Source organism: Cetorhinus maximus, chromosome 8, assembly GCF_964194155.1.
Source record: "Cetorhinus maximus chromosome 8, sCetMax3.hap1.1, whole genome shotgun sequence".
Taxonomy (NCBI): Eukaryota; Metazoa; Chordata; class Chondrichthyes; order Lamniformes; family Cetorhinidae; genus Cetorhinus; species Cetorhinus maximus.
This window is the reverse complement of record NC_135886.1, coordinates 93,747,416-93,772,052: the sequence shown is the minus strand read 5'-3', so window position 1 is coordinate 93,772,052 and position 24,637 is coordinate 93,747,416. Positions and strand designations below refer to the sequence as shown.

The 24,637-nt window shown below is 41.8% G+C and overlaps 1 protein-coding gene across 1 annotated transcript in view; it reads left to right on the top strand.

The window, feature by feature from the left end:
- pcdh19 (protocadherin 19) overlaps nt 1-24,637 on the top strand; it is a 129,952-nt gene that overhangs the window by 85,700 nt on the left and 19,615 nt on the right. The window contains exons 3-4 of the mRNA XM_078547242.1: nt 5,556-5,614; nt 13,845-14,017. Of these exons, the coding sequence (XP_078403368.1) occupies nt 5,556-5,614; nt 13,845-14,017 (232 nt within the window). The remainder of the gene's footprint in view (nt 1-5,555; nt 5,615-13,844; nt 14,018-24,637) is intronic.

Below are 24,637 nucleotides of genomic sequence, written 5' to 3'. Positions count from 1 at the left end.
TAGCTTCACTCTTACTGATACTTTCCAAGTTTTTTTTAAACTGAATTCACCTCCTCCAACAGCTGTGGCAGAATTTGAACTCATTTTCTGGGTCATTAGCCTATGCCTACAGGATTATTATTATGGTGACATCGGCACACTACCCGGTCTGTGAAAAGATCTCATGCCATCCGTTTCATCAGCAACAGACGTTAATCAAACTGGACATAATTGCATGTTAATTTTAACACTGGAAATGTTTACCAGATAAACAGTGCATGTAGTAATCAGACATGTTAAATGTACTAGTATGGATATGGAAAGGAATTGCTAATGATGTCTGCACAGACTGCATAACAGTAAATTGTTAGTCATTATGAAAGTACTTGACGGGAATACCTGTTTTTAAATGTAAGCTACAATATGTGCCTTAGTGTGAGACTCAATGGGGAGGACTGTCCCCTCGTCAGGCGGGCGCGGCGAGCAGGCCTGTGAACAGCCGCAAGACCAACTGCCACCCGCATTCAGTTTCTGACTGCGATTTCGCGTTGGCTGGCCAATTAACGGCCAGCCAATGTAAAAGGTGTGCTAAGAGCCTCAGCGCTGCCAGGGTGGGGGCGGGAGAAGCGCAGCGCTGAAATGTGCTCATGCACAGGGAAGCATGCACTGACAGTTCCCTAAAGGCACAGAGCTGCCTTAGAGTGAAAAATAAACTCTTAACATATGATATAAACATGTCCCCACATGTAACATGAAGGGGGACATATGAAAAAAGGATGTTAAAAATTTTTAATTTTAAAAAAATAACTGTTGGAAACCTCATCCCGCCCATGGATGAGGTTCGTTAAAAATGCAAAGGCCGACTGGCCTAGTCGCCCGCCCACCAACCGAACAGTTGAGCAGGCAACAAAAAACGCAACTTAATTAATTAATAGGCCTCTTAATTGTTGGTGGGTGCGCTGCCTCCTCTCGCGCGCGCCCGCCGACCAAAAGATTGCGAAAGTGCTCGATGACATCGGGACACTCGCCCGACGTCATCGCGCACTATTTCACTCCCATTCGGGTTGGGTGTGTGCCCGCCCATGGGACAAAAAATTCTGCCCAGTGTGATTTTAGCAAAAGTTGCTCCAAGCATAAATTTGTTGGCGGGGGGGGGTCAGAAGTTGTTTAAATTTGAATCATATATTGCTTTTCATTATCAACATATTAGTTTCATAATTTATAGATAAGTATACAAATTTTTTGTCAATGAGTTGTGAGTGATTTGTTTTAATGTTTGTGGTGAAGGTTCTCAGTTTCTTTTATTTGGGTGGATTGTTTTCGAAGAATGGTTTGAGATATCTAGGTTTATTTGAGTATTGCATCATTAATCTGCATGACCTTTGGGAGGGATTAAGTTCTTTCACCTTTGCTGTTGGAAAAATTGAATGCAGAAAAGTGACGCATGGTGGTTCTGATGTTGGATCAAAAACATCTTATGGAGACGTATGGTTTGTACTGGCATTGTCACTCAGCTCCTACGGGTGTAAAGAATGTACTCATTTAATTGTTCCTGTGTTTTATGGAAAGTCAAGATAAAGATTTTAACTAAGAGATAATGTCATGGTGGGGTGGTAACTCAAAGGGGCACAAAACTAATGATGGGTTACAACCAAAACATTAATCTAGCTCCCCTGTAAGATACTGATCAAATGGCTAGATATTTTCAGCAGTCTCTTCTCTTTATTTTGCATCTTTCATTTAATTTTTTGGATCCAAGCATCATGCAATCATATATATTTACGAGTTTTAGGAACTGCTAGAGCAATTCATTTGAGAGTTCAATTAGAGACAGAAGGTCTGGTGGTAATGGAACAACTCTGCTAGACCTTACTGCCTTATTTAAACACTAGCCAACACTTTCTAAGCCTTAAGAGAATAGACTCCAGAAATTGCTTACTACTTAAAAACACTCCAGTGTGTCCTTGTGTGCAGCAGCTCACAGTATTCCTGTGTGTTTCCTTCCTTTTTTAAAAATCATAATTGCATTTAAAATATGTGCTATTAAAATGGCCTTTTATATTAAAAAAATACAATACCACATATGGTTTTCTAGGCTAAGTGCTGCAGTTCACAATGCTGGATTTATAAAGAGAGGAACTGCCGTCACCTGCCGTGAATCTCAAGTGTAAGCTTTCTGATAGTAATTACAATAGGAAGATAAAAGCTGAAGAGAATTTTGTACCGGTTGGACTCCCTTGGCTGTAGGAGAGTAACATGTACCTTGCGAGGATGGTATTTTGCTAAATGTGACATACTTTTATAAAGGCCACTTGTAACAAGCATTATTAAAGCATTATTTTCTCAGCATGTCAAGGCAGCCTCAGTAGATTTTGCTTAGGTGGTGCATATTTTGTTTCCTTTTGCAGTTTCGGCTGTTTTGCTTATATTTATCATTTACAGAGTTAATATATTGAGACGTTGAGATCGAAAAGCTGCCGCCTCTCACTCACAGAAACATAAAAACAGAGAAAATAGGAGCAGGAGTAGGTCATTCGGCACTTTGAGCCTGCTCAGCCATTCAATATGATCATGGCTGACCCTCTATCTCAACGTCGTACTCCCGCTCTCTCCCCATACCCCATGAAGCCTTTAGAGTCCAGGAATCTAACTATTTTCTTCTTAAATATATTCAGTGACTTGGCCTCCATAGCCTTTGGTGGCAGAGAGTTCCATAGGTTCACCACCCTCTGAGTGAAGAGGTTTCTCCTCATCTCAATCCTAAATGGTCTACCCCATATCCTGAGATTGTAGCCCCTTGTTCTAGACCCCGCCCCCCGCCAGCCAGAGGAAATATCATCCTTGCATCCAGTCTGTCCATCCCTTTCAAAATACGATATGTTTCAATGCGATCCCCTCTCATTCTTCTAAACTCTAGTGAATACATGCCTAGCTGGCCCAATCTCTCCTCATACAACAATCCTGCCATCCCAGGAATCTGTCTGGTGAACTTTTGCTGCACTCCCTCTATGGCAAGTATATCCTTTCTTAAGTAATGAGATCAAAACTGCACACAATACTCCAGGTGTGGTCTCACCAAGGCCCTGTACAGCTGCAGTAAGACATCTTTGCTCCTGTACTCAAGTCCTCTTGCAACGAAGGCCAACATGCCATTTGCCTGATCCCTGTAACCTCTGCCCTGGACTTTCATAATATGGACAGAGTTACATTTACTGAACAGACCTGGCCTCTTTTCATGAGAAGTGGCTTGATAGAGATCTTGATAGATGTAGAAAAACCTGTGCAGAGTCCAAAACTAAGGATCATAAAGATAAGATACTCACTCATAAATCCAATGGGGAATTCAGGGGAAACTTTTTTACCCAGAGTGGTTAGAAGGTGGAACTTGCTACTACAGGGAGCATTTGAGGCCAATAGCATAGATCTACATAAGGAGAAACTAGATAAATATATATCAGAGAAAGGAATAGAAGGATATGTGGCCAATTACTGCCTCCATTAGTCTACCCTCAATCATCGTTAAAGTGATGGAAAATGTTGTTGACAGTGCTATATAACGGCACTTACTGAGCAAGAACCTGCGCATTGATGCTCAGTTTGAGTTCTGCCAGTGCCTTGGTCCAAACATGAACAAAAGAGTTGAATTCCAGAGGTGAGGTGAGGATGACTGCCTTTGACATCAAGGCAGCATTTGAGTGAGTGTACCATTAGGGAACCCTAGCAAAATTAAAGTCAATAGGAATCAGGAAAACTTTCCACTCACTGGAGTCATACCTAGCACAAAGGAAGATGGTTGTGGTTGTTGGAGGCCAATCATCTCAGTCTCAGGGCATCACTGCAGGCATTCCTCAGGATAGTGCTTTCAGCTCAGTCCCTTCAGCTGCTTCATTTTATATAAGGTGGTGGATCAGGCGTTGATCAGGCAGGCTGTTTTGTCAAGCTTCTTGAGTATTGTTGGAGCTGCACTAATCCAGGCAAGTGGAGAGTATTCCATCACATTCCTGACATTTGTGCATTGCAGGTGATGGACAGGCTTTGAGAAGTCAGGATGTGAGCTACACTGTGCAGGATTCCCAGTCTCTGACCTGCCCTTGCACCCACAGTATTTATGTCTTCATCAATCACCTTCCCTCCATCGTAAGGTCAGAAGTTGGGGTGTTTGCTGATGAATGCACAATGTTCAGTGTCATTCACAACACCTCAGGCAGTCTGAAGCAGCCTGTGTCCACAAGTAGCGAGACCTAGCCAACATTCAGGCTTGAGCTGATACGTGACATGTAACGTTTGTGCCACACAAGTGTCAGGCAATGACCGTCTCCAACAAAAGAGAATCTAAACATCACTCCTTGACATTCAATGGCACTGCCATCACTGAGTCCCCCATTATCAACATCTGGGGTTTATCATTGACCAGAAACTGAACTGGAACAGACGTATAAATCCCGTGGGTTCGACACGCAAGAAGCTTGACCAAACAACCCACTTGATCAGCACCCAGCTGACCACCTTAAACTTTTACTTCCTGCACTGCCAGCACACAGTTCCAGTCATCAACTACAAGATGCGCTGTAGCAATTCACCAAGCCTCCTTCAATAACACCTTACAAACCTGTGACTTCTACCATTTAGAAGAACAAGGGTAGCAGACACATGGGAACGCTAACACATGCAAGTTTCCCTCCAAGCTACACACCATCCGGCTTGGAACTTTGACACCATTCCCTCACTGTCACTGGGTGAAAAACCTGGGAATTCCTTCCTAACAGCACTGTGCGTGTACCCACACCACATGTTCTGCAGCAGTCCAAGGAGGCAACTTACTTACTACCTTTCAAAGGCAATTATGGATGGGTACCGCACACTGGCCTTACTAATGACACTCACAGCCCAGGAACAAATTAAATAATTGTTCCTGCACTCACCTTAACCAGCATTGGTCCATTTCCAGCCTCAAGGCAACATTTGTAACGTTGTTATGCTCAATTGCAGTTTCTAACCATATTGTAGAATATTTGGGTTTTGCTGTCAAAATTGCCAAATGATTTAATTATAAATTATAATGTGCTTAATTAAAGCACTTAAAATAAAGTAATTGAAGTATGGTATTTCACAAAATAGAGTAAACGTTTCAGATTGATGACCTTAGCCAGAACTTAATCTTCATTCTCTACTTATAAAACCTTGTTCCATAAAATGTTTTTGCTTCATTTCACTTGTGTATGTATAGTGTGTATTGTTGTTACAACAAACGACTTTATAAAGAACTCTAGTCACAACCACTGAACACTATTCTCCATTGCAAACTTGCTTCCCTACAGTGGAAATGAATGGCAAGGCTGCAGATCTCAATGAGCTTATCTACAAGAATGATATCTCATTGGCTTTCGACTGAAGATGAACTGAAGTGATTAAGCTCTAGATGGCTTTTATCTGTGCAGGTTTTTACAGCCAAACAAAATGAAGTACTCTTTTGGCAATGGCGAAGATGACCCATATTGTTTTGCTGATTACAGAGCATGTGAATTCAGAATGCTATGAGCTTTATTTTCACACATCTCCCTTTCTTTTACCTTTAGTCAGAAAACTACTCCATCGAGTCAAGCTACGTAAACAGCAGACAGCACCTTATTAAAAGGTAAGTCATGCTTCCCCCATGCAGTATTAAACAGTTTGAGTGTATTTACATGATGAAGCCACCTTTAATGCTGCTTTGAAACACTGGCCAATCTTTCCCAGCAACACTCTCACTTCATGCAGAGGAAATCACCTCAATGTCGAATTTTACTCACAGTTCTAACCAACTCCAGAAGCATCTGTTAGCGAACAAAATAAAAAAGGTTTTCACTGATAAAGAATCTCGGATCCACTCTGGTATGGCGATCACGGTGACACTGGCCACCGTGTCAGGGAAGGGATTTTGGGGACGGCAGCAAAAAGCATGATGAAGTAAAGTGCACTAAGAGGAAGCTATTAGAAACCTCCCCGCCAATCTCCAGTAGGGCTTAATGGGAGAAAGTCTGGTGAGAGCAGCAGGGAAAATTGCAAGTGGGTTACTTAGGGAACTAAATCAGATGGTGGCAGACACCATAACAGCTTCCAACTACAGAGTCATGCAGACTTAAATTAAAAATAGTCAGCCTAATATCTTCTCAGAATTAAAAAATAATATCTTTTTTTTAGCTATTTACTGCCCATGGATTTGCTCAATTTGCTGCTAAGAGGCATACCCCTGCTGATTTGATCATGGATTAAACAGACTTGCTTGACCAAATCCCTGTTGCTGTGCAGTTGGTCATTCATGGTTGCAGAAGAGCACTGGCTTCTCGTTCCTCCTTGATGGGAAGAATCACTGCCCCTTCACCGAGAGGGCCTCGAGATTTCCTCAAGTCAGTGAGGAAAATCATGGATATCAACTCAGGTTGAGCCATTTTATAGCACATGGCTGTGCTTGATCCACACCCTACCTTGACCCACACCCTGCCTTAACTCATGCCCCGCCTTTAACCACACTCCACCTTGACCTATGCCCTGCCTTTACCCACACTCCACCTTGACCCACGTCCCATCTTTGCCCACATCTCACCTTGATCCAGATCCGGCCTTGACCCACGTCGCTCCTTGATCCATGTCCTGCCGTGTCATAAGATGACTACATCTCCCAGACAGTCTTTTCTCAGAGCAATGCAAACCTGGTCAGATCTGAAAGCCCAGAGGTCAGTTCGTGTCATTCCACTTAGAGGCACTTGTCTGAGATAAATGGCAGGGCTTTTCAGTTTTAAATTGTTTTCATAGTTCCAGTTAATGTAAACATCCTATGTCCACAGTGCTGGACCATAATAATCCTCTTCAATCGTATTAAAAATGGAAAAAAATAGAGGGTAAACCATCTGTGGATGTTATGTTTTCACTCTTGTGTTTATATATTGTACATAGAAAAATGCATCAATAATAACCTGTAGAGAGAAGGAGAGATGGGCTGCATTCCATGGACCTGCAAGTTTTGGAGTCAAACTGTCCCATTATTATCTTAAATAATACGGGATCAGAAATTAACTGTACTGCTCGCCTCTGCTTTCTCATCCTTTTGGGAAATTAGTGCAAAGTTGTTTCATTAAAGGTTATAAATTCATGTGGCGACTCAGCATCATGTAATTACCCAGTAATTGTAGATTATAATCAACAACTCTAGAGCTTTTTGAAAGGTTTTTCTCCCCATCTCCAATTGTCTCCTCTTCCTTTCACCTCTTTGTTGTAGTGATTACTGCTCTATTTGAAATGACAGATCTTTGGTATCTTGCCATTCCAAATAAACGCATCTATGAAGTGATCTGTTCAACCATGTGACCTCACGACCAAACAGAATTTTATTCTCGCCTGAAATATCACTCATCATGGGAAAGAAATGGGCAACTGGAAATTCTGAATGAGCTTTCCCCTCGCTACACCATAGTCTTTGAGTCCTAATATAATCCCCCATTTTCTGATTCAACTGAGATTGGAGCTGGAGTCAAGCTGGGACTTAATAGTTTCACAGAATCACACAGTGCAGAAGAGGCCCTTCGGCACATTGAGTCTGCACCGACACATGAGAAACACCTGACCTACCTATCTAATCCCATTTACCAGCACTTGGCCCATAGCCTTGAATGTTATGACATGCCAAGTACTCATCCAGGTACTTTTTAAAGGATGTGAGGCAACCCGCCTCCACCACCCTTTCAGGCAGTGCATTCCAGACCGTCACCACCCTTTGGGTAAAAAAGTTTTTCCTCACATCCCCCCTAAACCTCCTGCCCCTCACCTTGAACTTATGCCCCCTTATGACTGACCCTTCAACTAAGGGGAACAGCTGCTCCCTATCCACCCTGTCCATGCCCCTCATAATCTTGTACACCTCGATCAGGTCGCCCCTCAGTCTTCTCTGCTCCAATGAAAACAACCCTAGTCTATCCAACCTCTCTTCATAACTTAAATGTTTCATCCCAGGCAACATCCTGGTGAATCTCCTCTGCACCCCCTCCGGTGCAATCGCATCCTTCTTATAATGTAGCGACCAGAACTGCACACAGTACTCCAGCTGTGGCCTCACCAAGGTCCTATACAACTCCAACATGACCTCCCTACTTTTGTAATCTATGCCTCGATTGATAAAGGCAAGTGTCCCATATGCCTTTTTCACCACCCCATTAATATGCCCGCCCGCCTTCAGAGATCTATGGACACGCTCTCCAAGTTCCCTTTGTTCCTCAGAACTTCCTAGTTGCATGCCATTCATTGAATACTTCCTTGTCAAATTACTTCTTCCATAGCGTAATACCGCACACTTTTCAGGGATAAATTCCATCTGCCACTTATCTGCCCATTTGACCATCCAGTCAGGTGCTGTTTTTGTAGACCTGTCTGTAGCATACGATACAGTGAACCATAGACATCTCCTCTGCAAGATCCTAGAGATGACAAAAGATATTCACTTAACAGAGCTGTTGGAAAGCATGCTTCAGAATCACCAGTTCTATGTTGAACTAGGTGGGAAGCGCAGCAGGTGGCATATTCAGAAGAATGGCCTTCCTCAGGGAAGCGTGCTTGCACCGCTGCTGTACAACATCTACACGAATGACCAACCTATAGACGGTGTCACACACCGTTTTATATATGCTGATGACTTATGTGTCACTGCCCAAAGCATTGATTTTAACACCGTAGAGAAAACGCTTTCTGAGGCCTTGGAGGGACTAACATCCTACTATGAAGAAAACCACCTTCGCGCAAACCCATCAAAGACGCAAATTTGTGCATTCCACCTCAGAAACTGTGAAGCCAAACGCCAGCTTAAAGTAACCTGGTGTGGAGCAACATTGACACATTGCGAGCACCCTATCTACTTAGGATCTACTCACCCTTGACAGATGCCTCACCTTCAAGAACGACATCGAAAAGACAAAGGCAAAAATGAGCGCACGAAACAACATCCTGAATAAGCTCACTAACACAAAATGGGGAGCAAGCTCGAAAACATTGCGAACCAGTGCACTTGCTCTTTGCTATTCCACTGCCAAATACGCCTGCCCAGCATGGGAAAGATCTACTCATGCTAAGAAGATGGATGCCGTTCTGAATGCAAGCTGCCGACTTATCACAGGTTGTTTAAAACCAACAAACACCAACAGCCTATATATCCTGGCGGGTATCGATCCACCTGATATAAGAAGAACGGTAGCCAGCAAGAAAGAGCGACTCCACCAAACATCAGATGAGTGGCACCCTCTACATGGTCATACACCTACACCCAGCCGCCTAAAGTCAAGGAAGAGCTTCAAGAACAATGTTGTTCCATTACAATCAACCCCATCTGAAGCCCGCATCGCCTTGTGGAAAGACCGGCTCGCCAGTCTCGAACAACCCCCAGCGATGGAAATTCTACCAGATGAAAGCCTTCCCCCAGGAGCTAATTGCAACTGGGCAACCTGGAAGTGCCTTAACAGACTTAGGACTGGTGTAGGTCGTTCAAAGGTATCACTAAGCAAATGGGGATATACAACCAGCCCGACAACTTGTGAATGTGGAACTGAGCCACAGATTATGCAACATCTCCTGCAATGCCTATCGCTAGAGGAACCCTGCACTGTTGCAGATCTTGCCGAATTCAACAAGGCGCAAAAATGTATCCATTTCTGGCTGAGCCATATATAGACTGTCCATGGACACGATAAAAAAAACCATCCAATCTATATCTCACTGTAGCCCAAGACACTCAATCTCACTGTTAACCACCCTGCCAATCTTTGTGTCATCCACAAACTTACTAATCCTACCCCCCACATAGTCATCTATATCGTTTATATAAATGACAAATAATAGGGGACCCGGCACAGATCCCTGTGGTACGCCACTGGACACCAGCTTCCAGTCACTAAAGCATCCTTCTGTCATCCCCCTCTGTCTCCTACAACTAAGCCAATTTTGAATCCACCTTATCAAATTACCCTGTATCCCCTGTGCATTTGCCTTCTTTATAAGTCTCCCATGTGGGACCTTGTCAAAGGCTTTGCTGAAATCCATACGTCAACTGCACTACCCTCATCTACACACCTGGTCACCTCCTCAAAAAATTCAATCAAATTTGTTAGGCATGACCTCCCTCTGCAAAGCCACGCTGACTATCCCTGATCAAACCTTGCCTCTCCAAATGGAGATAGATTCTCTCCTTCAGAATTTTCTCCAATAGTTTCCCTACCACTGACGTGAGACTCACTGGCCTGTAGTTCCCTGGCTTATCTCTACAACCCTTCTTAAATAGCAGAACCACATTAGCTGTTCTCCAGTCCTCTGGCACATCCCCCGTGGCCAGAGATGAATCAGAGAGTCCTGATTCAGAGCCCCTGCGATCTCCTCCCTTGCCTCCCTCAGCAGTCTGAGACACAAATCATTTGGACCTGGAGATTTGTCCATTTTTAAGCCTGCCAACATCTCCAATACACTGTCACTCCCTATATCAATTTGCTTAAGAACCTCGCAGTCTCTCTCCCCGAGTTCGATACCTTCATCCTCATTCTCTTGGGTGAAGACGGATGTGAAGTATTCATTCAACACTCTAGCGATGTCCTCTGGCTCCACCCATAGATTGCCCCCTTGGTCCCTTATGGGCCCTACTCTTTCCTTGGTTATCCTCTTCCCATTGATATACGTATAGAATATCTTGGGATTTTCCTTACTTTTACCAGCCAGAGCTTTCTCATATCCCCTCTTTGCTCTCCTAATTGCTTTCTTAAGCTCCACCCTGCACTTTCTGTACTCCACTAATGCCTCAGCTGATTTGCTTCCCTTGTACCTGCTAAAAGCCTCTCTTTTCCTTCTCATCGTAAACTGAATATCTCTAGTCATCCATGGTTCTCTGGGCTTGTTACTCCTTCCTATCACCCTAGAGGCAATATGTTGAGCCTGTACCCTCCCCATTTCCTTTTTGAACGCCCCCCACTGCTCCTCTGTAGATTTCCCCACAAGTAGCTGTTCCCAGTCTACCTTGGCCAGATCCTGCCTTATTTTACTAAAATCTACTCTCCCCCAATCCAAAACAATTTTTGCAACTTGTCTATTTCTTTGTCCATAACAAACTTAAACTGCACCATGTTGTGGTCGCTATCACTAAAATGCTCCCCCACCACCACCTCAGCCACCTGTCCGGCTTCATTCCCCAGAATTAGGTCCAGCAATGCACCGTCCCTTGTTGGACCCTCTACATATTGACCTAAAAAGTTGTACACATTTCAAGAAATCCACTCCATCCAAGCCCTTAACACTATGTCTACCCCAATTAATGTTGGGAAAGTTGAAATCACCTAATATAATTACCCTATTGTTATTGTTTTTACACACCTCCGCAAATTATGCACATATTTGCTCCTCAATTTCCCGCTGACTATCTGGGGGTCTATAATAAACACCTAACAACGTGGCTGCCCCTTTTTTATTCCTAAGCTCTACCCACAAAGCTTCATTCGATGCCCCCTCCAAGATATCATCTCTCCTTACTGCAGATGTATGGCTCAGTACCACAGTAGGGGTTATATTTATCATTGAGCCATTAGAAGAGCGTGAAATGCTTCGTTCCACCCCAACCCAACCCCACACACCCTGCCACCTGCCCCTGTTTTCATGACCAGAATGCTTTTAACATGCTAGGTAATGCATAAAAATAAAACAATAATTAAAATAATTTTTATGCCCAGGTAATCAGGGGATCAAAATGCTTTATTTTCTTTAAAATGTAAGCAAATTTATTGTCTCCTAGGATTATGCTGGTACAGGTGCTTTTTAGTTGAATATATTTGGGGGGACTTTTGAACAAGGCGATTTCAAATGCAGCTTAATCTCTCCATCGTTTGCAGAATGACTGTAAATGTTTAGTGTTGCGAACTGTAAACCAGGAGAAACACACAGCTCCCCAGAACATTAATGAATTCAGAATGTTTCCTGAATGAACTAAAATAAAAGTCTAATAAGTCGTATTATTTGTTTCAATGCCAGAATCCTCCCTGAGCCCTGCGAGAGCAAGATGTCTTTGCTAGTCAACTGAAATGCATTCTGAATCTCTTGTCAAATATAATTAATCCTCTGCTTTCTCGGACAGTTGTAAATTTCTTTTGTACAGAATGGGTCGGTGAATAGGACTAAGAAAACTTCTGACTATCTGTCTGACTCTGTGCTTCCCTTAGTCACTTACATACACATACACACACCGCACGCACGCGCGCGCGCGCACACACACACACACACACACACCGCATGCACGCACACAATCACAACAGTTAGGAAATGGAATAGAATTTTTGACTTTACCACAAACTGCATTAAGATACTTCCCCCATTCCCATTGCTCCAGCATGCTTATTAAGCACTTAGCTGGATGCATCTTAGGCATATGGACTTTACCATGGACATGGCTTTTGATTTTGAAGAGGGGGCATGAAACTGGCAGCATCAGATCGCTGCCCATCACACATCCCATCCACTTCCCCTTTCCAGTCAGCTGGGGTTTCTAACAGGCGGCCCATCTGGCAGTGGGCTATCCTCACAGAAAGTTTCTCCTGATATTTTTCACCCTCATCTTGGAAAGCTGACCTCCACGTGCTGCCCTTTTCCCTTTGCTATTGTGTGCCAACCTCTGGTAGCCTGCTAGGCTGTGATTCACCTGTTTGGAGTGCACACTCGAGGGACTGATTCCACCATTGAGTTTTTTGCACCTGTAGGCAGTGATCTGGCAGCGAACTCACAGACTCTAGAATTCACATAGGGCGGAACCTTCAATCTTGGTGGGGGAGTGGGTGGGGAGGGTAGCTGCAGTAAATCAGCCGCCCTTTACACACACCACCCAATACTCCTGGTGTTTGAAGTCACTGAAAAATAAAATCAGCATGGTGTATAACAAGTCGTTGAGCCGCTATCAGAATTGTCTGTTCCACCTACACTGTCAAAGTCCAAATTTCACCCTACTTTATAGTCACAGTCCCAGTGAGATTTTGATTAATCCCAATGAGGAATGGAATGGAGGAGCACAGCAGCACATTAAAAACAGTGAAAATCAGCTCAAGCTTGAAACACTCAGTGCAAATCACATTTACCAGCATATGGGGAAAGATATCAATGCTGGGGGAGGGGGTCATCACCTGTGCACATTCCGCCCCCTCCCCTCAACTGACTTGTTTCCAGGATCAGTCCCTCATTGTAAACCCTGTGTAAAAAGCACCTTGTCATATTTTTATTTTAAAAAATACAGTTCTGCTGCTAAGAATATAGCACAAGAGTGTGCCCTTGTATTGTTTTCCAATCTGGAAATATCCCTCTTCAGGGGTCATTTACAAACAAATTAACCTGAAAATAAAGTGAGTTATCTCCATTTGATTTTTGTTAAAATTGCCACGTTTCCAATTTCAAGGTAATTATATCCTGCAGCAGCAATCCAACAACCGTGGATTTTCTTTCAAACAAGCTCAGGTATACAAGATGTCACCCATTGGTCAAGTCGGTGAGACAGAAGTAAGCTGAAATTGACAAAAAGGCCTTAGGACTAGAAATGTGGCAGTTTTAACACAAACCATTTGCAGGGCGATGGATTGTAGCATATAAACTAAATTTGCTTTGCCCTACTTAGTAACAGCAACCCTGTATGGGGTTGGGGGGGAGAACGCATTGGGAAAAATATGACTGCTCAGTTTTGATATATTTCGACACAATGTAATACCTGGTAGTATATTTTTGATGTGTTTCGTAGTGAGGCAATAGGTATTGCAATACATTTCTTTTCATAAGGAGAGCATTATCTGGTACTGCTAGGCATGACAATTAATCAGTATTGCTTCACACTCCAGTAGTTCCACATTCAAAGACCTGGAAAGAAACAGTCTCAAGGACAGTGGACATGAAGAAAGTGACCAAACTGACAGTGAGCATGATGCGCATCGAGGCCTATATTGTGACACAGCCATCAATGAAGTGTTGAATACAACTCTCAATTCCACCGGGTCTCAGGTACCTGAACAAGGTAAGATGATTAAAGTAATGTTGGCAAGATGTCAGCAAAGAATTAGTGGGTGTAATGAATTTCTCATTTGTACTTTTACATTTCGAGAATTATGATGTGCGCTGAGTTTACTCTGGTTGATTCAAAGGCATTCCTTGCTGAAGAAAATTATTTCAAATTAAATAATACAGGAGGTGCCCTTTACACTATTTTAATTTGAATTAACAAATAACTCAAATTAAGTAATTTTGCACTTAGACTGCAAGCGCACTTTGTTGGGCTAATTTGTGAGAAGTTCTTCAAATTCAAATAAACCATTTTGTCAATCTTCTAAAGTTTATTTATACATTAACCCTTGTAAAACATATTAATCCATTTGGATTTTTTTAAATGATGGTTTTCAAATCATATAGGACTTTCATCTTGTTATTGCTTAAAGGGGCTCAGTCTTCATAAGAATGTGATTGGCTTTGTTTCTTCCCTCAAAGGGTTTGTCACAGAATATACATTTTGTCACAGTGCCTCATGGCTATTTTAATACCATTTGCAAATATTTTTTTCCCTAAAAGCTGTGCCTTTCATTATTTTTTCATCTGTTCTTGGGATATGGGTGATAAGCATTTATTGCCTGTCCCTCGTTGTCAGTGAGAAAGTGGAATGGACTTTCTCCGTGGGCTGCTGCAGTGTTTGTGGAGATGGTGCTTTCATCATGGTGTTAGAAAGGGACATCCAAGATATTGATCCAGCAAAAAGGAAATAGCGATATATGCCCAAGTCAAGATGTTGTGTGACTTGAAGGGGGAACATGGAGATGTTGATGTCCTGAAGACATGCTGCTTTTGCCCTTGGTGCGAAAGCTCGCAGATAAGGGAGGTGCTATAGGAGTACCTTAGTTTTGTTGATATGAAGTGATAATTCATAAGCTGTCTTCTTTTGTGAGACAGAGATGTAAAAGTGTATTGCAGAAAATTAAGCGGATGTTACTTGGGAGGAAAGAGGTTGATGGATTGTGATTCTTCGTTTTTGTGTTAAATCTCAACATTAAGCAGACGGTGCAAATTCTTGCCATTGGGTTGTTTGTGATTGAGTATCATTCAATGCATGGGGTAAAGGCAGCTTAAATACAGCTAAATGAAGAAGGCATTGATCTTCATTATTTCAATAAAAAAGAAGAAAATTAAGCTGATCTTGACATCACTGTATCAACATTTTGGAAAGGATGAGACCTCACTGCCCATTGATAGGGATTGTGTTATAGTTGACATGCCCATGGTTGTTGTAAATTTGTTTTAAGAAACAGAAGAAACTGCAACTTTCCAGAAGTGTGCAGCACCGTTCACTTTCCATTTATCTATGAGAATATCAGTAGGTACCCTGTAAAATCTGGCAGTCTAGATGCAAATGTATCATTTTAGACATGTACATATCTAACACATCAGGATGGATGGCAAAACCTTGGAGAAGATGTTGAGGAGATTACTAGAATGATACCAGGAATGAGGGACTTCAGCAATATGGAAACGTTAGAGAAGCTGCTTTGTTCTCTCAAAAACAGAAGGTTCAGGGAGGTTTGATGACTCGTATTATATCGTGTCTGTAGCATGATACAATGTCCTAAGGCACTTCACAGGCATGTATATAAATCAAAATTTGACACTGAGCCACATATTAAGGCAAATAGCCAAAAGCTTGGACAAAGAGGTAGGTTTTAAGGATCACCTTAGAGGAGGAAAAAAGAGAGAGGGTTAGGAAGTGAAGTTCAGAGCTTAGGGCCTTGTCAACTGAAGGCACAATCACCAATAGTGAAGTGATTAAAATGGGCACCCTCAAGACACTATAATTAGAGGGTCATAGATATTAGAAGGTTGTGTGGTTGGAAGAGATTACAGACATATGGGAGGTTGAGGCAGTGAAGGGATTTGAAAACAAGATTGGAAATTTTAAAATTGAGACATTGCTTAACTGGGAGCTAGTGTAAGTCAAGGTTTGAGTTGACAGGCAGCAGAGTTATGGATGAGCTCAACTTTATGGAGAGTGGAACAGGGAAGGCTGACCAAGAGCGTATTGGAACAGTCAGGCTTACAAGTAACAAAAGCATGGATGAGGGGTTCAGCAGCAGATGAACTGAGACAGGGACAGAGTTAGGCAATGTTACCGAAATGGAAATAGGCAGCCTTGATGATGGGGCAGATATGTGGTGAGAAGTTCATCTCAGAGTCAAAAATGACTGTTGCGAACAGTCTGGTTCAGCCTCAGACAGTTGCCAGGGAGAGGGATGGAGTCGATGGCGAGGGAGTGGAATTTTTAAAATAGAGGTATTCACAATTATATGGGCCTTGATACAGTACCTAAGGAGAAACTGTTTCTATTGATGAATTGGTTAATAACCAGAATATACAGATTTAAGTCAAATGAAAAAAAGAACAAGAGGAGAGGTGAGGAGAATATTTTTAAGCAGAGAATTGGTATGACCCCGATAAGGTGTTAGAAACAGATTCAATAGTAACTTTCAAAATGGAACAGGATATGTACTTGCAGGGCCATGGGGTGAGGGCAGGTGAGTGGGAACAGTTGAATAACTCTTTCAGAGGACAGGCACAATAGGCCAAATAGCCTCCTTTTGTGCTGTAAGATTTTATGATATGGTTGGTGATCAATAACCTGACACTGTCATTAGCCTCCTGTGGTCCCCTTTGGGTCTAGCTGTAATTGAAAGCAGGCACATCTGATATTGGGTAATACTTTTTGCAGGTTCTCGAGTTCACCACAAAATCTCAGCATACAGCCAGGACATCAGCTCCATTTACTTGTGTATTATTTTTCATACTTAATTAAATTTGTGATTAAAATATACCAAGAAAGGTACTTTCTTCTCATCTAGCTAATACTTAAAAAGTAAATTCTTCCATCTTATTTTGGTTGTATTTCCCTTTGAAGAATGACCATTTTAAGATCCAGTGGATCTTAGCATGTGGCAAACATTGGGCCATCAGTGAATGGCTCAATTGAAATTCCCGCAGGCCAACATACTAGATGTCCATTTGGAAACGTCCACACCTGAAAATTGCAATTAAAACAAATTCCTGCTTCTGCCTCTGAAGGCACAATAAAGAGCAGCTCAGGGGTATCGTTACAATCATCTTAACTGATATCAGAAAACAGGTAGATCAGGCTCAGACCCTCCTGGTGTCATTGGCTTATGCCAAAAACAAGTCAAAAAGAGACAGAGAGGGTTAGGAAGTGAATTCCAGAGCTTAGGGCCTTGACTGCTGACGGCACAGTCACCAATAGTGAAGTGATTAAAATGGGTACCCTCAAGACACTATTATTAGAGGGTCATAGATATCTCAGAGGGCTGTGTGGTTGGAAGAGATTACAGAGATATGGAAGGTTGAGTATACTTACCAACTTAGTCATTAAGGACTATTTATGAGAGATAAGGGAGGCCGGTTAGTTCAGTTGGCTAGACAGCTAGCATGTGGATCAGATTAACGCTAACAACATGGGGTTTGGTCTCTGTTCTGGCTGGGGTAAACTCTAGTCCGGTGCAGACACGATGAGCTGAATGGCTTCTTTCTGCACCATAACTGTCCTTTGGTTCCATAGGGCCTGCCTCCTTGCCCTAGCAGTAGTGAAAATCACGGCACTTTACCATGGTTTGGCGAATAATTGCCAAGAAGCTGAGTTCAGGCAGAGAACTCAAGAAGAGCTCAAGATAACTCAGAATAGAGGTATTATATAGCAAACACCTGAAAGAGATTGCCCATGTGGTCTAGTATCGCCTTCAGCTGATCTACAGCTATCTTCTTAGCAACCCCTCAGCTAGCAATGAACATAAACACTGTCCTCAGAAATGGAATTTGAAATAAAAATCATATTTGCAGAGCTTTAGCACCATGTCGAAAACGTGAATTTCCCATGGTAAGTTCAGCTGATTTTCCGGAGCGGCAGCAAACATACTCACTGGAAAAAAATTACAATTATGAGAAATAGAAAATGTCACAGCTACATACAATAAAGCATCTCCACCATGGATTTAGCTGGACAAATCCAGGTGACAAAACCATGAGTGACAAAACCATATATCGGTTGTGGCCAATGGCATAAATGTGGTAGTGGCCATGATATGCACTTCACAAGAAAGAGGGGAGATATAGTGCGGGCCAGAAACTTAAGCTTATTTAAAATGTGGTCTGTCAGATTTTCATTATTTATGCATGGGATGTGGACTTGGCTGGCTGGGCCAACATTTATTGCCCATCCTTAGTTGCCCTTGAGAAGGTGGTGGTGAGCTACCTTCTTGAACCACTGCAGTCCATGTGATGTAGGTACACACACAGTGCCGTTAGTGACGGAGTTCCAGGATTTTGACCCAGCAACAGTGAAGGAACGGCTATATATTTCCAAGTCAGGCTGGTCAGTGACTTGGAGGGGAACTTCCAGGAGGCGATGTTCCCATGGGTCTGCTGCCCTTGTCCTTCTAGATGGTAGTGGTCGTGGGTTTGGAAGATGTTGTCTAAGGAGTCTTGGTGAATTCCTGCTCTGCAACTTGTAGATGGTACACACTGCTGCCACTGTGCGTTGGTGGTGGAGGGAGTGAATGTTTGCAGATATGGTGCTAATCAAGCAGGTTACCTGTCCTGGATGGTGTCAAGCTTCTTGAGTGCTGTGGGAATTGGGGCCAATTGGGCCAATCCTTGTGAGTACCAAGTAAACTGCAATGATTTCCAGCTTGAATTTTCTATAACAGGGAGAAATATTTCATTTCACAAAGGCTCCAAATGTAAACAATGACAGCAATAGCATGTAATTACATAGGACTTATACCCTAATAAAATATTATTCGTGTGATCAGTAAAAAAAATTGACAGTGAACCAATCAAGGACACATTGAGCACAGGTGACCAAAAACTTGGTCAAAGAGTTCAGTTTTAAGGAGTGCCTTAAAGGAGGAGAGAGCCAAAGAGGTCTAGGGAGGGAATTCCAAAGCTTAGGGCCTATCAGCAGAAAGCATGACCACTAATGTAAAGGGGCATAGCGAGTGAAGGATGCACAAGAGGTTAGAGTTGGAAAAAAATCTGAGTTCTCAGAAAGAGCAGAACACCTTGTAACCGAGTCAGGCTTCCTCTTGTATGATTGATTCAGATAGTGATTTTTGTGGTTCATGCCTGGCTTCAGCCTCAGTGGCCTTGGGATGAGTTCAGATTGAATCAAATATCTGCACCAAGGTTGCTTTGTTCAATCCTGATTAGCACTGCACTAACGTGGAAGAACATACAGCTGTGTTGGACAAAATAAAACAAACAAAACATTTCTGAGGTTGCCCAGTTTTTACACATTACCAGTCATAACTAATGGGAAACTATGTACAGTCTGTGGTAGAGTTTTACCTGTCAGCGTGCCACTGAAGACTACGCGTAATGACTTTCAAAGAGGCATGTTGCGACTGCATCAGCCTAAATGTGCCAGATGTCTGACATTAACCTAGCATGTAGTATTTTGTCGCATGTTGCTCGTTTGAAAAAAATATATTTTCCATAAAAGAATTGTCCTGGTAGTTTTATCAGTTTATTGCACCTTTATGCCCATGAGTTCTATTACAGAGACCGACAATCAAGCACGTTGTCAATATTTTGAGGAACATATTGCAGCTGATGAGGGAACCGAGAGCAGGCCATTAGAGTTCATTGAAAAACTGAGGGTTTCAGTTATACTCATGCAAGCAGCTTGTATGGGGCCCTGTTGTAATTTTGGTCACTGTTTTGGCCATTAATGCAGCTAAAACTTTTAGTTGCTGCCTTTCTCCTCTTCCCCCGTCTCCAAGTCAAATGGGATTGGTTTTAACTATTCCTGCACGGGTACCTATCCGTTTTACACCCCAATCAATTGAACTGAACGGAAAGGGAAAACAGGGTGAAAAATGGACAGTCCAACCCACTGCCAACCACTGGGACCAGTTAAAAATGACCCTTAAACCCAGATGCTCCATTGTAAGAGTATTGCCACTGAAACTCATACAAGAAAGCGTTGGATATGTTTCTATTTCGAAACAATGCTGTTTCTGAATAAACCAAGGGCAGAATTTTACTTTCGGCAAGCAGGTATGCGCCTGACATGCCAGAGCGTAATATGACGCGCGATGACGTCGGGCAATGTCATCGCATGATATTTCATTTGGCGGGCGCGTGCCGGAGTCGCCAATGATTGAAAGGCTTATTAAGGCCATTAGCGAGCTCATTAAAATCAAATTAACACTGCCCATCGAACCTTACGGTTGGCGGGCAGGCGAAAAGGCCAAGCGACCTTTACATTTTTTAGGAAACCTCATCCACGAGCAGGATGAGGTTTCCGAAAGCAAATAAACATTAACTGAAAACTTTATTTTTGAATTAAAAACATGCCCCAGCTCATGTGACAGAGTCACATGAGGGGATATGTTTTTTTTACATTTTTACTGTCTTTAATAATTTTTTTTAAAAGCGCTTCAATCTTCAATCTCTCTTCAGCCCTGTGCCTCAGGGAGATTGAAGCGCTCTTTCACGCGCATGCACAAACTGCGTGCCAGACCCGCTCTCCCTCCTCCCCCCACCCGCACAGGTAGTGCTGAGCACCGCCGCTCGCGGTCCACGCAGGGCGGGCCTTAATTGGCCTGCCCACGTGAAATCGCGGAGTGGAGCCGATCGCGGGCATCGGTTTCCTGACCGCTCCCGCTGAGCCCGCCCAAATAAATCTTTCTGCTATGGTTTGCTACCAAAAATTGGGTTTAGCTCCCATGACTGGACGCCAAAATTTTGAATTACTCTAATACTTTCAGATGGAAGCCATGGTTTCAAAGTTTAAACTCATTCGGCTAGTTTTCCCCAAAAAATGCAATCAATATAAATCACAAAAATGGCATTGATATAGAATCTTTAAATTTAGGAATATAAAAAAAATCAGGAACAAGAAAGGCTTTTTAGCCTTTTAAAGCTCGTATCTTTATTACTGCTGACTGCCCCATGTTAGCATCCGTCAGTACTTTGAGCACTCCCAATAATTGTCTCCACTAGATAGATTGTTCCAAGTACTTATTACTGAGTCAAAAAATTCTTCCTGATGCTTGTTCTTAAATTTATTTTGGGGTAATTTGCAGTTATGCCCTCTGATCGTATTCTTTAGCCTTTGAAATAATATTTTAGTTTTACCTTAACTGCACCATTTAATATGTATTGTACAGGCTCGTCCACCTTGCATATTGACATTTTTCTTTCCAGACTATAAACATTGGATTGCTATAATCTTTCCTCAGAGCTCATCTCCTTTGAAGTTCTATCTTTCTATGGTGCAATATCCAGTGCACTAAGTATGGTCTGACTAATATTTCTAAATACCTCAATGTAGCCTTGATCTAGCTACATGTTCTAACGTTGTACTCAGTTCTTTTTAAGTTGTTTTGCTATATTTACAGTATCTGTAAAATGAAATTAATCATCCCTTTCTTGGCCTACCTATGTTAACATTAATTTGTTATTTTGGCTGCGTAGCCTAAGTATTCTGCAAACCTTTACTGCACCCTCTGTCTCCATTGTTCTACCTGTTTGAACATTAGCAGCAAATTTGGCAAACCGTAGTTGGTTTTGGTTGGAGTCAGGAAGTTGAGACTAAGCTCTCTCCAGTTGTTGCAGCAGGGGATAATTAGACCAGAGCTTGATGACATAATTCAGCCACTTTAAAATCATATAATCTGGCTTTATTTGTCCATTATAAATTCCTATGTTCACATTTATGCCATGGGGATCTTCAGTATCTGCTTTATCCTTGACATTCTCAAAGAAAACAGGATCTTCTCCTTCTAAGTCTGTGTTGCCCATTTAAGTTACTGCTGTTCAGGTATTTCTCTAGCTTAATTCTTATAATAGCTCCCATTAATTCATTTAGAATTGATCCTAGACTAAAGAGAATGCAATTGTCAGTGTCAGTCTTGTCATCCCCTTTTAAATGCTGCTGCTATACTTGTATGTTTGAATTTCCTATGAAATTTCAACAGTGCGCTGTGATTTTTCTGTGATGTTAACCAGTGCCTTCCAAGTTCCCTACCTTCATGACTGGAGGATATATGTCACCTAGTCAAGGGATTTGTTGGTCTTGACACACACCCCTCCCCTGCAAACCTATCAAGTATCTGTCATGCCAACTTCAAAATGACTGTATTGAATGTGCTACAGACACTGAGCAAGAAGTTAATACTATCCACTTCGCGTAAATGTCTGCAGAAAATATACAGTTCATATTTCAAATTTTACCCTTCAAAATTTTCTTATATTTATCTTTAAATTATGCCTTCTTGAAATATTCATTTACAGGTACGAAATTGGAATAATATTGTAATATTATGCTCAGAATTATCATCTATACCCATTTCTAGGCATATGTGTACATACTGTGTTAAGTAGATACTATCTAATTGAAATAGACCTTAGCTAAACTGTCACCTACTCTGTATCTGATTAAATAATGCAACCTGATCAGTACTCTGTTCAATTTTACATGTATCATCTAGTTAACTATAATTTAATGTGCATTTTGTTGGAAAATATGGTCTGTCCAAGAAATTCATGATATTGGGAGTAAACATAGCTCTAGAGATCTATTAGTTATATTTTTTCCTAAAAAGTCAAATTTGGTCGTTAATATTTTATCCAACCTGAGAGTAGTTCTTCTGTAGACTTTGCTAACAGAAAGAACCTCAGCTTCAGTTGAGAAATTTCACAAGTTCACTCATTTTCCCTTCATTGACATAAAATTCAGGGCCACTGGTTAGAGTGCACAAACTCAAAAAAGCCCGCAATATGGAAAAATGTGGGATGAATGAAGACTTGCCTACTGGTTCCAGATTGCGGCTTTTGGTTGATAACATGTGACCATTGCAGCCCTCAATATAGATGAATGTTCAATTATTAACTGACTCCATATGTACAAGGAAATTTATTTTGCACCAATTATTGCTTTGCCTAGCTTAGCGTTTGATATCTTTTCAAGGTGGTTCTTCCATTAGCTAATTTTCAGAGACACCCATCCAGTTCCAAGTATAATCCTTACTTGTGATACCACATCATAAAATTTTGCGATTTGTATGTTAGTCCAGGAAAACCAGCTATCAAACTGGTTGCTGCTGCATTTCATTAGGTCCTGTGGATTTAAAATACAGAACCTTTGCTCTAAAATCTAAGACTCCACATCGTATACCAGTTGCTGATTTTTTAAGCACTTAGGTTTCTCATTCTTCAATCCTTTAATCAACTTAACAAACTTTTCCATTTGCAAATTATTCACGTCCTTCCATTGAACATCATTTGAAAGATTATTTTCTGGCATATGTTTTAGTGCGTAAATGAACAGGGCATTGCTGCATTTACATTTTACAGTAATCTCAGAATGAATGTATTTTATTTTATTATTTTGATGCAGAAACAATTCTGCTATTTTCATAAAGCATTGTTTTTGTTTGAATAAGATGCTACACTAGTTTAATAATCTTTTCCAGGGAACTATTGAAGATCAGACTGGTAGCCAACCAGTTGTATTACTTTTCCGTCAGTTCAACTGCTTGGAATGCACAAAACCCAGACGTCTGTAATCCTGATTGACGATACATTTTGGGCACAGCTGAAGTGTTCTCAGTCTCTTTGATCTCTAATGAGGAGATTCCGCAGGCAACTAGACACTTGCCTCTTTAGCACAGGAACACTGTGTTCTCCATATCAGCTTTCAAGAGGGTAAAACCTTTTTGTAGCCTATTAATAACATTGCAGGGTTTGTATAAAAAGCAATATTTGATTCTCTTTGTTTTTCAGAAGATTCAAAATGCGAAAAGATTGTTCACAGTTTTCTGCACAGTGAAGTGCCAGATTTTATCTTTTGTCAGAATGACATACTGGCAGGGAGGGTGGGCGAGCTTAGTAAAGGAAAGGAAGATTGCTGATCAGAGGGGAGTGTGGTGAAGATGCTGAGTGAGAGAGAGGTGTTTGATCAGTTAATGAATGGTATGTCCTGTATGTGTCTGAGCGAGAGAGTGCTAAATTTCAGGTATGGGAACAAAGGTCATGCTAGAAAATTATACAGGCTGGAGAAAAGAACAAAGTTTAACCTGTGACTGGTTGAAGTATCGTGCATATGGTGACAGTGGAATTGTTTAAATGGGAAATCCAGTCTTCTGTTAGCACAGGCAGTCTGATGTTCACACAATCAATCAAAATAGTTAATGAATAAGAAAACAGGTAGAAATGCAGAAACGGCTTGAGGGAAATCTTGTTCAGAACTTTACCTTGCTTCCATTGAACAAGACTATTTTTTTCTAATTCTATGGTTTACGTTGGAAAGGTGAAAGATTACTGGAAGGGGAAAGTTATCCTTGACCATACTGTCCAATCACAGTACCAAGTGCCACAAAGGCATGGGTCATGGATGCTGGTGAGTGTATCGAAGAGAATGTTTTTGATTGACATGCAAGCGCTATATAATTAGCATGACTGATGTGTGAAGTATTTGGAGGATTACAGCTATGTGCCACTGTCACCTAATTTTCCAAAAGAACAAAATAGTTGCAATCAGAAAAGTAGACAAACATCGATGCAGATAAAACCTGAACAATACAGATTTTCC